Source organism: Plecotus auritus, assembly GCF_963455305.1.
Source record: "Plecotus auritus genome assembly, chromosome: 6".
NCBI lineage: Eukaryota > Metazoa > Chordata > Mammalia > Chiroptera > Vespertilionidae > Plecotus > Plecotus auritus.
In genome coordinates this window covers 87,394,199-87,410,965 of record NC_137773.1, presented here as the reverse complement: position 1 = coordinate 87,410,965, position 16,767 = coordinate 87,394,199, and the positions used below count along the sequence as shown (strand labels likewise).

The following is a 16,767-nucleotide window of genomic DNA, read 5'->3' as shown; positions in this document are numbered from 1 at the left end:
CCCTCAGAGCTCAGATATCCCAGGACCCAGATGTTGATAACAGCAGAAAGTCTTCAAGTTGAGTCTATCCACACAGCAGGGGAGTGCAGCCCTGTGGGGGCCTGTTTTGAGCTTATGGGCCAAGAAAGACTGGAAGAAACTGGTCTTATGGCTGGTTATCTTCCCAAGAGAACTGAAAACATGTTCCCACACAAAAACACACACATGAATGTTCATAGCAGCCTTATTTATAGTAATCAAAAACAACCCATATGTTCATCAGCCAATGAACAAAAGGTGGTATATCCACACAATGGAATACTATTCAGCCATAAAAAAGGAATGAAGCATCGATACACATGCTTCAACGTTGTGTAATTTGCTAGGTAAAAGGAGCAAGACATAAAAGGCCACATATTCTGTGACTCCATTTATATGAAATGTCTGGAATAGTCAAATCCTTAGAGAGAGAAGTAGATCAGTGGTTGCCAAGATCTCAGGGAGGCACAAAGGAGAAGTGCAGAGTGATGCTAACAGTACAGTTTCTTTTTTGGATGATGAAAATACCCTAGAAGTCGACAGTGCTCATGGCTGCACAACACTGTGAATATACTAAACACCACTGAACTGTATACAGTGCTTTAAAAGGGTGCCACTTATGATGTGTAGCAAAGAATTTGGCCTTGCCCAAGAGAGGTCAGGCCTTCGCCCTTGTCTCCTGGAAGGTAATCTATGTTATACCTCCTAGGAGGGTCTTTGTTTAGGTTGGGAGCTGACCACACCAGATCTTAAGGTGAGAGCAGCCTCACCTGATAATCATAGTGAAGATTGGCTGTACCAAAAAGACCAACAGTGTGATTTGGGTGGAGCTTTGGATCACACAGTGTCAACTGACCTGGACACTGAGGTTGCCACAGCCTGGATCCTGCTCTATGTACCGCTTCCTTTGGCTCATTTGAACATGTATCTTTTCCCTGTAATAAGCGGTGTGAGCATAACAGCTTTCTGTAAAAGCTTGTAGCAAATGGATGAATGTGTGTGTGCTTTTGGGACTTTCCGTTGTTATCAGAAGTCGGGCAGCTTGGGGGGCTGTGCCTTCAAACTTCGCAGTTTGTCTAATTCAGGTCATGTGGTATGTGAATTATGTCTCCACGGAAAGATTTTCCCCAGAAATAACACAGAGGATGTCCACTGACCCCAGTTCAACTAAGCTAGAAATTAAAAAATATATATTAGCAAGAAAAAAGTCAAATGCTTAAAAATTAGCAATTACTTCCAAATAACACATGAGTCAAAAGAGAAACTGTAATGGAAACTAGACATTTTGAACTGAAAAATAATGAAAATAGTAAAATATCTAAATTTGTGGGATGACGTTAAAGCATTACTTAGAAAAAAACTTTACTCTTAAATGCTTATGTTTGGGAAAAATAAAGGCTGAAAATTACTGAGACATTTACTGGGTGTCTGAGATGTTACAGACATTGAAATAAGTGTTTTAAACTATGTCGATCAGTTTAAAATTTCATTAGAAATTTACCAAAAAATACCAAAAATATTTTTAGATTAGATAGTTTCATGAGGTTTCTCAGTATAAAAATTAATGTTGAATTTCTAAGTACCATCTACACACAAAAAAATAATTTTTAAAGAGGAAGCAATTTAAAGGTATTATAAAATATGACATAAATTTGGCAAAAAGGAGCAAAAGACCTCTGTCATAAATATTACGGGACTTTTAGAAACATTTAAGAAAACCAAAATAAGTGAAGGGAGTTACCATGTTTATTGTTTGGAATATTCAATATTGTAAAGGTGTTTATTATCTCCAAATGGGTCTATCAAATCAATGGAATTCCAATTTAATAATACTAACTTTTTTTGCCATTTTTGTTTTTATTTTTCCATCGCCTTTTATCCCCTCTATGCCCTCTTCCACCTCCACCCTTTCCCTCTGTCCCCGTCACCACACTGTTGTTCATGTCCATCAGTTCTCTCTCTTTTTTGTTCAACCCCTCCACCCCTCCCCAACCCACCCCCATCCCCCGGCTGTCTGCCTGCTCTCCATCTATGAGTTTATCCTATTTTGCTTGGTAGTTCAGTTTGTTCATTAAATCCCACTGGCTGAAGCAAGGACGGGGGTGGGGGGGGTGGAGGGGGAGGCAGGGTAGGACAAGGGAGGGCACCCAACAAAAAGAGAAAAAAGAAGAAAAAGAAAAAAATGAGGGAGTTGGGGGGAGATGGTACCTATCAGTCTCTGCCTCCTGAAAGCATCCCAGCAGGTCCCTGCGTTACAATTAGCAAATGAGTCTCTTTCGCATAAAATCTGGGCAATTTGCAAAAGAGCTGCTTCTGTGCTGGGCCCTGGTCAACTGAGTCTGGCACCAGCCCTTTAAGAATCCTTTCTCCGTTTGCCGCAGCCCCACAGATCCTATGGGAATGAGCCCCATTCGTTTTCAAAGCTAGATGTTTTGAGGGCTCATCTCTTAGGTGTTCATGTTAAAAGGTGGGCTGTCCAATGTGGAAAAGGGGCCTTCGCTTCTCAGGGCACAGTTTCCGTTTGAGTTTCCTTCCGATTGTGGGTTGTTGTGCCAGGGTGGGAATTACGGCGACATTGTGTCAGCCTTTTCCCTGTTCCTGCGTGGCTTTTTTCTTGTTTGCCCTATGTGAAAGAGGTGTTGTTGTTTTGTTGTTGTTTTTTCTGAGAAAACTGTTCCATATGTAGCTATACTAGTAGAGCTGTTGTGTGTGGGGGAGGAGGTGGGTTCAGGGTCTTCCTACATTGCCATCTTGAGCAGGAATCTAGGTTGAGTTTTTGTTTGTTCTGTTTTAGTTGGGGGAGAGGGGCGGTATTTCTTTGTTGCCAATTCATATCCATTGACTAAAGCACCATTCGTTGAAAATACTATCTTCCTTTACAGAAGTGCTTTTGCATTTTTATCAAAAATCAGTGGATCATAAATGTATGGTTGTATTTCTGAGTTCCCTATTCTGTTCTGTTGATCTATGTATCTATCTCTTCACCAATATCACACAGTTTGATTAATGTGGCTATAATCAGTCAAGTAGAGTGATTCCTTCCCCTTTATTCTTTTTTTCAAAATTATTTCAGCTATTCTAGTTTCTTGGCCTTTTCATTTAAATTTTACAATAAGCTGTCTATATCTATAAAAAGTCCCGCTAGAATGTTTGTAGGAATCGCTAAACCTACATATCATTTGGGGAAGAACTGACATGATTGCTGTTGAGTCTTCCAGTCCGTGAATATGGTATGCTTCTCCATTTATTTAGATCTTTAAGTTCTTTCAACAGCGTTTTATTGTTTTCTTTTTAATATATTTTTTATTGATTTCAGAGAGGAAAGGGTAGAGAAAGATATATAAACATCAGTGATGAGAGGAAATCATTGACTGGCTGCCTCCTGCACACCCCACACTGGGGATCGAGCCCACAACCTAGGCATGTGTCCTGACCGGGAATTGAACCATGACCTCACGGTTCATAGGTCAACACTCAACCACTGAGCCATGCCAGCTGGGTAGCATTTTATAGTTTTAAACATACATGTTCAGTATATGTTTTGGTAGATTTATATCTAAGTACTTCATTTTGTAGTCATTTAAAGTGGTATGATATTTTTAATTTCAGTTTTTAGTCTCCTCCTTTCTAAACTATATGCCTTTACTTCCTTACTGTGCTGCAGCATTACTTCATATCAGAGTAGTGACATCTTCGGTGAAATGGGTCTTCCCCATTATATATTATGTTAGGTGTAGGGCTTCATAGACGTCCTTTACCAATTTGGGGAACTTCCACTCTATTCCTAATTCACTGATAGTTTCCTAATTCTCTAGTTCACATAATTTACAAAGATCCCAGGTGGATTAAAAGCTTATTTGAAATAATTATAGACTTATAATAAGTCATAAAAATATTAGAGAAGTTCCATGTACCCAATACTCAGTTTCTCGCAATGGTGACATCTGACATAAAGTGCCTTATTGGTGGACACCGTACTAGTACAATTAATTAGACCACAGGTACCTGGCCTTACTCACAGTTCACCAGAAAAATCTATTTTTGAAAACCGGTAGTATAAGGGTCTTAGATGATAATAAAGGAGAACATATTCATGACCTCAGAATAAACAGAGGCTTCTTGAATAAGGCAGAAGTACAAAGAATAAAGGACAATAATGATACATTTGGCTACATTAAAATTAATGACTTCTGTTCATGCAAAGACACCATAAGAATTGTGAAAACGCAAGCCACAGACAGAGAAAAAATATATTTGCAGTGTGGATCTAGTATGCTGAACATATAAAATGCCTATGAATCAATAAGAAAACAATAACAATATCTCAATGGAAAAATGGGCAAAATACCTGAACACATCCTATCTAATAAGAGTAATATGCAAATTGACCATCACTCCAACACACAAGATGGCTGCTCCCATGTGGTCAAAGATGGCTGCCATAAGATGGCCAGCAGGGGAGGGCAGTTGGGAGGGACCAGGCATGCAAGGGATGGCAGTTGGGGGCTATCAAGCCTATAGGGGAGGGCAGTTAGGGGTGACCAGGCTGGCAGAGGAGGGAAGTTGGGGGCGACCGGGCCTGCAGGGGAGGGCAGTTGCAGGGGACCCAGGCCTGCAGGGGAGGGAAGTTAGGGGCAAACAGGCTGGCAGGGGAGCAGTTAGGCATCAATCAGGCTGGCAGGGGAGTGGTTAGGGGGTGATCAGGCTGGCAGGCAGAAGCGGTTAGGGGCAATCAGGAAGGCAGGCAGGAGAGCAGTTGGGAGCCAGCAGTTCTGGATTGTGAGAGGGATGTCCCAGATTGGAGAAGGTGCAGGCTGTGCTGAGGGACACACACCCCCGTGCACGAATTTCGTGCACCGGGCCCCTAGTACTTCATAAAAGAGGAAGCCCCATGACAAAACACACAGACACACCCGCAGTATGTGCAGGATACGTGTAGCCTTCACCAGGTTCAACAAGGTGGGAACGTGTGCCAAACACAGCGGGTGGCATAGCGGCTGTGTTTAGAGATTGCCAGGCTGGTACAGCCTGCGTATAAAGATGAGTGCCAAGATAGAGGTTGAGGGAGGGGCAGTGGGGCACAGCAACATGAGGTTGGTATCCGCATTTCAGCATTTTCACTGCCAACCTCCCCTTCAAGGTTTTAAACAAGCAAAAAAAATAAATAAAAATAAAAACCTCCATCCGCCAGAGCCAAACAACAAGAGCCTGAGGAGCAGCGTTAAGGCCCGCCCTGTGGCCGTCTCTTGCAGAATTACCAGAGCGGAGTACGGGAAGTACAAGGTGCTCTACAACTCCCAGCTGCTGTTTCAGCAGCGCCTCTACGCAGACCTGGACACCATCCTGTACCACATGCACCTCTGCAAGCCCCTGTCACAGCTCATGAAGCACGTGGCGCTCCACCTCCGCAACACCGTGATGCAGAAGGCCTTCCGGGCCCTGACCAGGTACCACCGCCTGCTGCAGGGATGGGAGCTGCCCGCCTGCTGGTGGCAGTGACCGTGGGCAGTGCAGCGGCCCCTGGGGGTAGTTATTGTCCTTTACACCAGGAGTGGAGTGCCGTCCCAAGGGATCCCGTGCCGGTGTCGCTTTCACTATTCCACATGCTCTCCCAAGAGAGCTTGAGAGGCATATTGGTGAGATGAAGACAGTTCATTCAAACACAGGTCACATGAATCTACCGGCTGTGCTTGGAGAACGTCCCAGAATAGCCTGAGGTGTAAGAAACTGGTTCAAACCCATTTTCCCAGGGAGCGATGGGAAACCGCCAGACCCACCAGGCCAGCCCCAGCTCTCTCAGCCAGATGTTGGCTTTTCTGTCTGCTTCTCCCTTCTCTCCCTATTCCTCAGAAAGCCTTCTCCAAAGATCTGGGTCTTTCGCTACTTGCATCCCTTTGCCTATGCTATTTCTTTCTTCCTTTCTTTAATCCTCACCCGAGGATATTTTTTCCATTGATTTTTTGAGTAGAATAGAGAGGGAAAGACAGAAACACCAATGTGAGAGAGACACATCGATTGGTTGCCTCCCGCATGCCCACCACCACCACCACCAGGACCGGAGCCTGCAACTGAGGTACGTGGCCTTGACCTGGACCCTTCAGGCTGCAGGCCGATGCTCTATCCACTGAGTGAAGCTGGCTCGGGCCTGTGCTGTTTCCTTTGCTCCGACACTGGTGACTCTCAGGCCTAGAACAGTGGGCACTCCCCACCCTGGAGGCTGTGCGCTCCTCCCGCTGGGTTTCAGGGCACAGCTCCTCCATCTTCTTAGAGAATGGTGCCTGCCCAGGAGGAGGGCTAAGGGAACAGGCCCCGTTTAGAAGAGAAGATTGACACTGAAGAGTGCAGTGGGGTGCCCGTGCCGAGTGAGTACTGGGCGTGCTATAGGGAGGCAGCCCAGTGTGAGCACAGGACTCAGGCTGCCTTCAGTGGGGCCTGGGCATTCAGGAGCTCTGCCACTCAGCGCAGGAGGCTGGCAGGCAGGGCTACAAGTGGCAGAGGCTATGGGCAAGCGGCCAGGGCCCACAGTGCCCAGGCCGAAGGGCTGGAGGAGGCACCAGTGGAGGAGGATCACGGCGGTTGTGAGGGCTGGGCTGCCTGCCCCACCCCCATGGGCTTGTGGGTGGGGCACGACTTTGGGGATCAAGGCCTCAGAAGGAATCCTGTCCAGCAACAGTTTCCGAGGCACCCGCAGGCAGGGAGGGAGCTGGTCATGGGCTTGTTGTGCAGCCTGCAGTGTGGGCAGGCCGAGCACTCGCAGGATCTGCCGCCCCCTGTCTGGGTCCATGGCCCCTAGTCCTTCTGTCCACTCTGTCCCTGAAGCTGTCCCTGGGCCCCAGGGTAGGACCCCGTTGATGACTGACAGCGGGGAGATGCCGGGCACAGGCTCCGGGGCACAGCCACACCCATCGCAGGCCTCCCTGCCCAGGAAGTTCCAGCATGTGCATCGGGGGCAAGACCATTTCCGCTTCTCAACAGCAATCCACAGGATCTAGTCCAGGTCAGGCTTGCGTGGGGCGAGGAGGGGATCACAGACACAGCACTGCGCTGGCCACAGGGTTCGGGGAGGGATAGTGCACACAGGACCACTCTCCATCCATGGCAGGGACCTGGGCGTGTGCGTGTGGCTGCCCGCCACCCAGCTGGACCACTGCAGGCCCAGGTCTGCCTGGCAGAGGCTCAAGGAGGCAGCTCAGTGCCCTAAAGCAACACACAAGCCCTCTTCCCCTCGCAGCCTGGCTCCAAGGGGACACGCAGTGCCTGGGTGGAGGGTCACACGTGCGTGGGGAGTGATAGCAGGGAGTCCACCCCGCCCCCCAGGACTGTGGGCACCAGGCAGCCTCGGCTCACCACGTAAAGGGCACAGATGCAGTCCCACTGCCACTCGGTTCCAGGTGAAAGGCCATGAGCGAGCAGGAGCCGCACAAAGGAAGCAGGTAGCGGTGCCTCTACTGTCAAGCGGCCCAGGCTGCAGTGACAGGAGACACCTGGGCCAGGCCCTCACCAGACGCTGAGCAGAAGCTCTTCCCTGGGAGGCAGGGTGTCCCAGGGAAGGAGGGGGGGAGGGAGGGGGCTCAATCCTTGTGAGAAACAGAAAGTCGCTGTGAGCTGTGAGCCCTGAGCCGCAATGCAATGCACTCGGCCTGTGTGTGGGGCGGAAGGAAGCGGCCTGGCGGCCCCTCGCCTGTATACTTGGAATTTACTCAGCGATCAAAGGAGAAAGTCGGGAAGAGTGACTGACAGAGTGACTGCCCAGAGCTCAGGGTCCTGCTGTCTGGGCCCCACCCACCCGCCCTCCTCCCAGCGGCCTGGCCCCTGGGTCCAAGTTGCTCCGGAGAGAAAGGGAGGGGAGGGAAGGGGACAGAACCTCATACCCATGGAGCCCCATTTCTGTGATCTTCCCCAGCTCCCCACTGCTGGGCTTGAGCTGTCCCAGCAGAGAAGGGGTGCCAGTGTTCCCCAGGCTGGGAGGAGCCTCCTCAGGTTCACCTCCGGCAGCCCCCCGCCACCCCCACACAGAGCCCCTTCCTGCCGCTAAGGCACTAAGGTGACAAGGAACTACACGTGGGGATGGGCGGCTCTCCGATGCTTTCCTTCTCTAAGCGCATGTTCACCAGCTAATCAGCCTCCCTGAGCTGTCCTTTCCTCTTGTAAAATGGGGATGGTTTGACCTGTCCTGCAAGGAAGGTGAGACTGAAGAGGGTGGCCCTTCTGTGTTCCAGGATCTACTGCATCTGCCATTACAGCACCAAGCTCAGGGAGGTGATCACCCGAGACCTGCTGCCTTCCTCCTCCATGATCAAGCACTTGAGCCAAGAGTTTGGCTTGCCTGTTTCCCTAGAAGAACTCACTGATGAAAAAGTTTTGACCACCCCACCTCACTGTACCTCCACGCTTGACTTGCGAAATCGGAAATCCACCCTCAACTCTGAGATCCTCACCCACCAGGCGAAGTACCTGCAGTGGCGGAACCATGTGATGCTGAAGAGAAGAGAGGAGAGTCGCAATCTGATCCAGGTGGGCACCCTCTCCGCTCTGCGGTCAGGGGTGCCAGGCCTTTGCCCCACCTGGGCCGTCCAGTCATGTGCTGGGAGATACAGGGCAGGTGGCCACATCCCGAATGGGGCATCTGCCTCTGGCCTGTACCTACTCTCCTGCCCTGGGATCCCAGGCGGGATGGGCAAGACGTGCTGGGTGCAGGGCTGGCCCACACCAGAAGCCCTCACTCATAGCCTGGCACACCCCGTCCTCCAGAAAGGCGAAGAGGAAAGCTCTTTACCTTGGCATCCGAGTTCATCTTTGAGGAAGAACTGTCGTGTGTGTGTGTGTGTGTGTGTGTGTGTGTGTGTGTGTGTGACATCTTAAGTTGCTAAGGGCATGTTATCGAATGTCCAAGCAACACAGGAGATAAACTAAATCAGCATGAGAAAAGGTAAAAGGAAGAGAGAGGAGACTGAGAAGCAGGTGAGGCAATGGGAGGATGGCTGTCATGTGGCCTAAATGGCCAACAAGAACCTCCTTCACCCCATACCAACCAAAATACAAAAACACCCGCATCCAAGGTGGGACTCGAAGTCGTCACTTGTGGTCTGTGGGTATGAAGCCACCTACTACATCCCCATATCAATCTCTATTAAAACAACAACAGCAACAACAAAATGTCCCTTAGGAGTATGCAAACTAACAAGTGAGTCAAGGTCACTTTTCTTTTTAACCTTCTTGAGTTAAAAAAAAATTTTAAGCAAAAGGTAGTTCTTTTGCTGAAGGATGATAGGCAAGTGAAGGACAAGCTATGCTGCCCAGCACTTAACAATTTAGAGTAAAACTCTTCCTCTTTGTCTTTTTGGGTCCCAGCCACCTTTCTCTCTGAAACCTTCTGTTTCACCTTTTATCTCCTTCCTCATTGCTATTTTCTTTCAATGTTTTTATTTTTCAACTGTAGTTGATATACAATATTATGCTACTTTCCAGTATATAACAAAGTAATTAGACATTTGTATACCTTAAGAAGCGGTCACCCTGATGAGTGCAGTACCCATCTGACACCACATACAGTTATTGCAACATTATTGGCTGTAGTTTACATCTCCGTAACTGTTTATATAACTGAAAATGAATTGGATTTTTATTTTATTTCATTTTATTTTATATTATATTTCTTTTTTTCCTTTTTGCTCAATCCCACCCCCTCCCACACCCAACCCTACCCACTCTGTCCGGACAGCTGTCACCATGCTCTCTGTCTACGAGTCTGTCTCCGTGTTGCTTGTTAGGTCAGTTTGTTCATTAGATCCCACACAGGAGTGAAATCCTTTGGTTCTTGCTGTTTTTATTCACAAAGGAAGCCAACAGACCACCCTGAGGCTATGGAGAGAAGAGGGTGATACTCCCCATGCACACAGCCACGGTCAAGGACGGCGGTCCTTGCTGCTAAGTTCATGGCTCCCTGTATATTCCGTGAAAGCCTCCAGCCTCTCCCACTCCTGACCATCTGAGCCGTAAACTCTGCCAAGTGCTATGTGTCCCAGTTCCAGTGACCTTGGGCAAGTGCCACATGCCTGGTCCAGTGAATGCCACTGTAGACAGTAAGGGGCCGGACTGGATGGCCCTGGGGCAGGGTTCTGTGAGGAAACGCCAGCTCCCATGTTCAGGAACCGATGCCTGCACTGCAGCCATGTCCCAGGACCTACTCCGGGCAGGCAGCTGGTGCTGAGGGGCCTTGAGCGGGTAATGCCTGATGTATCTGTCTTCAGAAAAACATCACTGAAGCCTACCAGGTGAGCAGGAAGTCCCCAAAGCCCGTGGTGAGCGTGATTAGAAGCTCGATCCCTACTACAAAGGCTGTGCATAACTACAGTATTCAGACCCTGAACTCCACAGAGCTGGTCAAGAAAAAGCTGTATCGTGAGATGGACAAGGTGAGTGAGAGGCTCAGAGAGTGGGAAGCAGCCATCCTATCTAATAAAGAGGGAATATGCTAATTGACCCTCACGCCGTTGCAAAGATGGCGGCACTCACAGCCAATAAGGAGGGAATATGCTAATTGACTGCCACGCCCTCAAAGATTGTGGCGCCCAGTCCCCTCAGCCCTGCTGAAGTCCCCCAGTCCCCTCAGCCCCCCAGCCGCCCAGGGCTGGCCCTAGGCACAGGCAAGCCTCAGATGGTGGCTGCCCAGCCGCCCAGGGCTGCCCGAGGCTCAGGTAACCAGGGCCAGCCAAGGTTTGCGCCTCCGGCAGTGGCAGCAGCAGAGGTGTGATGGGGCGTCACCTTCCCCTGATCGCCGGGTCACCTCCCACCCCTCAGGGCTCCCAGACTGTGAGAGGGGGCAGGCTGGGCTGAGGGACCCCCCTCTCCAGTGCATGAATTTTCATGCACCGGGCCTCTAGTGTGCTTATACTCCAGGCAGGATAACAGCTGTTGCCTGAGCGCATGAACTTTTTCCTCTCTGACCATCCTGCCTGGAGTTCAGCAGCAGATCTCGTGTGTGGGTGAGAGCCAACCAGCAAGGGGGAGTAAGCAAGGGCCCAGGCGCTGGGAAAGGTGTTCTGTTCCCATGCTACATGTCAGTCCTCCACGTGCAGGGGCAAGCCAAGGGGCAAGCCAAGGGGCAAGCCTCATGGCAGATGTTCACAGCTGCAAACCACTGCAGGTCCCTCGCCTCCGGGAGCAGTTGGCGGCTGCCCTGGAAAAGCAGCCGTCACCCTAAGGCTAAGTCTAGAACTAGGCTTTGGGCACGCGGCGCATTTAGACAACGGCTACTCCTTTCCAAGGGAACACTGATGGGACGCTCCCAGGGCCACTGCCCAGTTCAGGGCACGTGTCAGGACTGTCCCTGTGCCCTCAGCAGTCTCTGACCTCTGCTTGGAAACCTGAGGCTGAGTCAGCCCCATCCAAGTCTGCCTCCGCCCCCCACCCCAACCCCCCCAACACACACACACACACACACACACACACACACACACACTTCCATCCAAACATGTGCCCCTCATTTCCAGGAGCCACGGAGAAGATTCACGTATTCACAGAATTTCCTCTCAGCCATGGTGGAGCCTTGGGATTTAAAGGAAGAGGAGAAAAAAGCCAAGGAGAAGGCCCGCCAGGCCTGGCTCACAACCAACGGGTTCCAAGTGACAGGTCTCCATAAGAGCACTGACAGCGACCACCACCTCAACCTGCTGCCCATTGGCGCCACCACAGAGCTGACCGAGGTCCCCAGGGAGGAACGGGGTGGTGGGGCGGGGGGTTGTCCACGGGGGCCTTCCCCCTAAATCACTGTTCCCGATTTAGGAGTGGAGGGAAAACGCACTGTTTGCTAACGTGATGAGGCCTGTGCTGGACCGAGACAGATGGAGCTGGGACCAGCGCCACCGGGACTTCGATCTGTACAAGAAGCCACCGCCTTTCCTCAAGCTGCCCGCTTCTCCAACACGGAACCCAGCCACAGGTAACAGGGGAGACCTGGGCAAGGCTCACCCTTCTGTCTGCAGGCAGGAGCCCCGTGTGGCTTCCTATCTCCAGCAGTATCCAGGCTTGTTGTCAGTCCTCACCCAAGGATACTTTTTCCTTGATCTGTAGAGAGAAAGGGATGGAGGGAGGGAGGGAGAGAGAGAGAGAGAGAGAGAGAGGAGAGAGAAAGAGGGAAACATCGATGTGTGAGACACACATCAATTGGTTGCCTCCTGCACACACCCCAACTGGGGCTGGGATTGTGCCCTTGACCAAGAATCAAACCCATGACTCATTGGTACGTGGGGCCAGTGCTCTAACCACTGGGAAACACCAGCCAGAGCAGTATCCATTTTGCTTTAGATGCTCCGGAGAGGCAATCAGGCTTCAGAATGGGTCTGGTATCACAGGCTGAGTGCCGGCTGGAATTTAGACCTGGATTCTAGTTCTAGCCGAAACATTAACTTGCCATGTGGCCTTGGGGAGGTCCTGTCATTGCTCTGGGCCTGGTTTCTTAACTGTATAAAGTGACGTTGGAAGCTAGATCTAAGGGCCTTCTGCGCTTCAACACTGTCTCACCTCTTGACCGGCCACTGGAGGCCCCGACACCAGGTGGGGGCAGAGGATCTGGGCTCCATGGGGACCTTTCAACTCCCTTCCAGCTCCAGATGCTGCCGTCTCCCTCTGGGGGAGCCTGGGGCCTCGCTACATCCATCCCTCAGAGTTCTCTTGGCCTTCTTTCCATCCTTCTGTTTATAAAGACCTCACAGTCATTTATGGGTTGATAGAGAACCCAAATTTATTGGTTAACAGAGCCAGGATGTTTATTCAGAGAAAAAGAGGTGGTTTTTCTGGCAACAAGGTTTGCCGGAGAACCCTTCCCCAGAAACCAAGATGGAATAAGCAGGACGGGTTTCCTTCCTCCCCGGACCCCCACCGGTCCCGGCTGTCACGCTGTGGTCCAGCCCAGGGACACCAGGCTCGCCTCGCTGGCAGTGCCCCGGGGGCTCTACTTCCCGCCCTCCCAGCACAGGTGCCCTGGGTGTCTCAGGCCGCCTGTGCACGCTGCTGGAAGCATGAAACAAACAGGGCCCGGGTCTTCCCTCTCTGCAACATGTTAATAAAAACTCAGCCCTGGTTGGGTGGCTCAGTTGGTTGAGCTAGCCCAGTGGTCGGCAAACTGCGGCTCGCGAGCCACATGCGGCTCTTTGGCCCCTTGAGTGTGGCTCTTCCACAAAATGCCTCCTTGCCAACATTAAGAACTTGAATTTCATTGGAAAGTTATTTCCAACATCACAATATTTGTAAACTGTCACCCTTTGAAGATTACCTTCCGAAACCCTGGCCGAAGGTTCAGGCCACCCCCGCTGAGCCAGCTCAGGTCTGAGCACCCCCTCTCCTCTGTGCCTATTTCCCTCATCACAGCCGATTGCGACTTATACCTGGAGGGAAAGGAGTGAGCCCGGCTTCCTCCTCCCCCCGCAAGGCTACATCTACAACGGGCTTTTCTCGGGGGAGCCCCAAACCACCAGGAGCCAGAGCAAAGCCACAGATTCCCCGTCAGCGCCAGCAAGCAACAGCTGAAGGGTGCCTGGAAAAATGCAAAGGCCTGTTCGCGCACCTAAAGGTGCCTTTTTGTCCCTCACTTCGAGAGCAGAGGGCAGTCCTTGCAAAGAAAGCAGAGAGCAAGGCCCCTGTGGGAATAATCACATGTTGCCATATACCAAGCTGTGCAGTTGTCCAGCACGACCTGGGGGATCAAAGCTGGGGCTCAGAACCCCCGGGGCCTGCCTGGGGCACCTGCCCCTCAGCTTGCAGGGCCTTCTTCTCGCAGGGTGAAGACGGAAGGGACTGGAAGCCATCACCAAAGGGTGGCCCTCGGGGTCATATTGTCATGTGTTAAAGGTGGCTTCTGAATAAAATCATGACTAGAAGATTCAACACAAACTGCACTATTTTTTTACATTTTTTTTATTGATTTCAGAGAGGAAGGGAGAGGTAAAGAGAGATAGAAACATCAATGATGAGAGAGAATCATTGATTGGCTGCCTCCAGCATGCCCCTTACTGGGGATTGAGCCCACAACCCAGGCATGTGCTCTGACTGGGAACCGAACCATGACCTCCTGGTTCATAGGTCAGTGCTTGACCACTGAGCCACGCTGGCCGAGCATCCTGCACTATTTTATGTTCTTCTTGGTCCGGTTGTTTCCAGTCCATGTTTTAAGTGCATTTTGCTCCTCGTCTGGATGAATGACACGTCGTGCGCAGCTCTCAAGCTGTTTCTTTGGGGATGTGTGGTCTAGTGGGCATGGCTGTTCATGCCCGAAGCAGGTCCCCGCAGCCTCGTGCCACGGAGGCGGTGGCACAAGCCCCGGTGTCCACGGTGAAGTCTCCTAAACTAGCAGCATGTCCTCAAACCCCAGGTCCCGGGATTCCATCCTCTGTCTGCATTCACAACCTGGGGATGTGGCAGGCAGCAGTGCCCACAGGTCAAAGCCTGGAAGAGGCTTCGTCGGGCCAGGAGAAGGAGCTTTAGGTGAAAACTGGGATTCGCTCAGCTTGGACTAACCCCACGTTCCACGCCTCTGGAATAAGTGAGGACTGTCCAGCAGCAGGTGTGGCCTGGGGAACGGCGGCAGCAGGGACCACGTTCCTCAGCTTCAGGATGTCGGGTCCAGAGGGTGGGCACAGAGGGATGCTCGCCTCTCTACAACCTGCTGGGACACTGTCCTCATCTGTTCATCTAGATTTTCTGGAGGGTCTGGGAGGGAAGGGGAGACAGTGGGTGACCTTTCTGCATTGTGATTATAGAAATATTGCTAGAGTCTTTTTTTCTAACAGCCGGTGGGTGGCACCACCACCCTCCAGACCCCCAGGAAGTGATTCTGGCTCATTCTGAATAACAAATGGTTCATCCTGTCGATCCCTAAAAACTCCGGATTGTGTGGGTGTCGGGCAGAGAAGGCACTTGGTCAATAAAAGGCCCCTAAGTAATTCAAGCCTGTTGCAGGAGAAACCACCTCCTCGCTCCCGTTGGTACATGGGCAGTCAGGTCAGCACCCTGGAGGCGCCGGGCCAGCATCCAGGGCCGGGAGCTGCACAGAACTGCGTGGCCTCCCACAATCCCTCAGCAGCGGGCGAGGCTCTGCAGGGGAACATGACACAAAGCCTTGAGGCCCCTAGGACTGTCCGGGTCAGAAGAATTTGAGCTTCACATTCTAAACAGGGGTGGGGAACGTCAGGCCCGGGGGCCATATAAGGCCCTCGAAATTATTTGGTCTGGCTCTGCTAAGGAATTCGGGGTGAGGCAGGCTGTATTTTTAAGTTGATAATTTTGGATGGCCTGAGAACGATGTTATAAATATCCAAATGGCCCTTGGCAGAAAAAAGGTTCCCCACCCCTGCCCTAAGACACGGCCATATGGCTACGGAAGAGGAGGAGCGTTCCAGAGAAACTGAGCAGCACAAGCAGTCCTCGCGTGGTCTAGGCAGCGGCCTGGGACATCTGCAGGAAGGGCAGCTTCGTTCTGGCCGCCGTGCAGGGGTGCGGAGGCAGGGGGTGCCTCCTTCCTTTGTGAACCTTCCCTGGGCAGGTGCCAGCCGGGCCCACGCAGGGGCTCTGGCAGAGCTCTGTCTGCAGCCTGTGCTCCGGCCTCGCTGCAGGCCGCCTCGCTGCAGGTCAGCGCAGGCCTCCTCGCTGCAGGCCGCCTTGCTGCAGGTCAGCGCAGGCCTCCTCGCTGCAGGCCGCCTTGCTGCAGGTCAGCGCAGGCCTCCCCGAGCCCTCACCCCAGGCAGAGGTTTGCCAGCAGCCCTGGCAGCCCAACAATGCCCAGAAACAGCTCATGTCAACAGTCACCTAGAGCCAGTCTCTCTCCGCCCTCCCCCAAGCAACCCTACTCACACTTGCTCCGCTGAGATAAGGCGAAGAGATTCTGGAAGAAGCCAACAGAACCTGCCAGAACCAATGTCGGAGAGAACGCTGGGATCACTGGGCCACAGGGCACCCCCTCCCTGGTGACTGACGTCTAAGCTTCAAAGAGCTGTTGGACAGCTTGGCTGAGACAAGAGGCCTGGCTCAGAAGTCACCCGTCTTAGGTTCTAATCCCGGCTCTGAGCCGAACTAGCTCCGTCCCAAGAGCAAAATCCTCCACGTGCCTGAGCCTCCGTCTCCCCCTCTGTGACATGGACATCATAACTCTCGTGGCCACGAGCTACTGTGGGTCAGTGCACATGAAGCCCAAACACACAGCTGGCTCTCAGTGAACGCATCCTCGCCTCCAGCGGGGTGAGGAGGACAGACAGGGTGAGGGGCACTGGGTTTGGGGCCTGTCACTAACCCACCCTTTTCTGCCAGGTAGGAAGATGAAAGAGAGTGGCCCTGTGTCCTGAACGACAGGGAGCCTCCAGAGCTGGCCGTGCTCGCCACACGCCGCAGCCACAGCTCCGCGAATCCGCCAGCCTGCAGGCCAGCTGCTGCATGGACCCTGGGCTTCACCCTCTCTGGAACCACAGCTGGGTGCCAAGGCCCTTGACTTGCCCAGCCCCTCCCATCTGAGACTCCTCCATGCCACCCAATGACCCCCCCCTCCCCGCCCCCACCCCCCAGGCCTCATTAAAGTGCAGTAGGACAAAGCCAGCCAATGGGAGGCTGCCTGTGTGGGGGCCAGGCGGGGGCAGAGGGGCACCAGGGTGGGGGCAGGGTGGGGCGGGCTCCCCTCAGGGTCACAGTTCAGGATCCCTGCTCCCATGAAGCAGCTGGCCTCAGACGGCCTAGCAGACATGCCCTAAGACCGTGGTCGGCAAA

General features: G+C 52.0%; 1 protein-coding gene across 1 annotated transcript in view; it reads left to right on the top strand.

Annotated features, from left to right (window-relative positions):
- The window catches only part of CFAP92 (cilia and flagella associated protein 92 (putative)), a gene marked incomplete at its 5' end in the record, with an annotated part of 39,749 nt that extends 23,280 nt beyond the window's left edge, over window positions 1-16,469 (top strand). Inside the window, 6 exons of the mRNA XM_080675428.1 lie at window positions 5,271-5,465; window positions 8,238-8,532; window positions 10,269-10,433; window positions 11,511-11,723; window positions 11,803-11,959; window positions 16,318-16,469. Of these exons, the coding sequence (XP_080531554.1) occupies window positions 5,271-5,465; window positions 8,238-8,532; window positions 10,269-10,433; window positions 11,511-11,723; window positions 11,803-11,959; window positions 16,318-16,352 (1,060 nt within the window). The 3' untranslated portion in view covers window positions 16,353-16,469. The remainder of the gene's footprint in view (window positions 1-5,270; window positions 5,466-8,237; window positions 8,533-10,268; window positions 10,434-11,510; window positions 11,724-11,802; window positions 11,960-16,317) is intronic.
- Window positions 16,470-16,767: the final 298 nt, after the last annotated feature.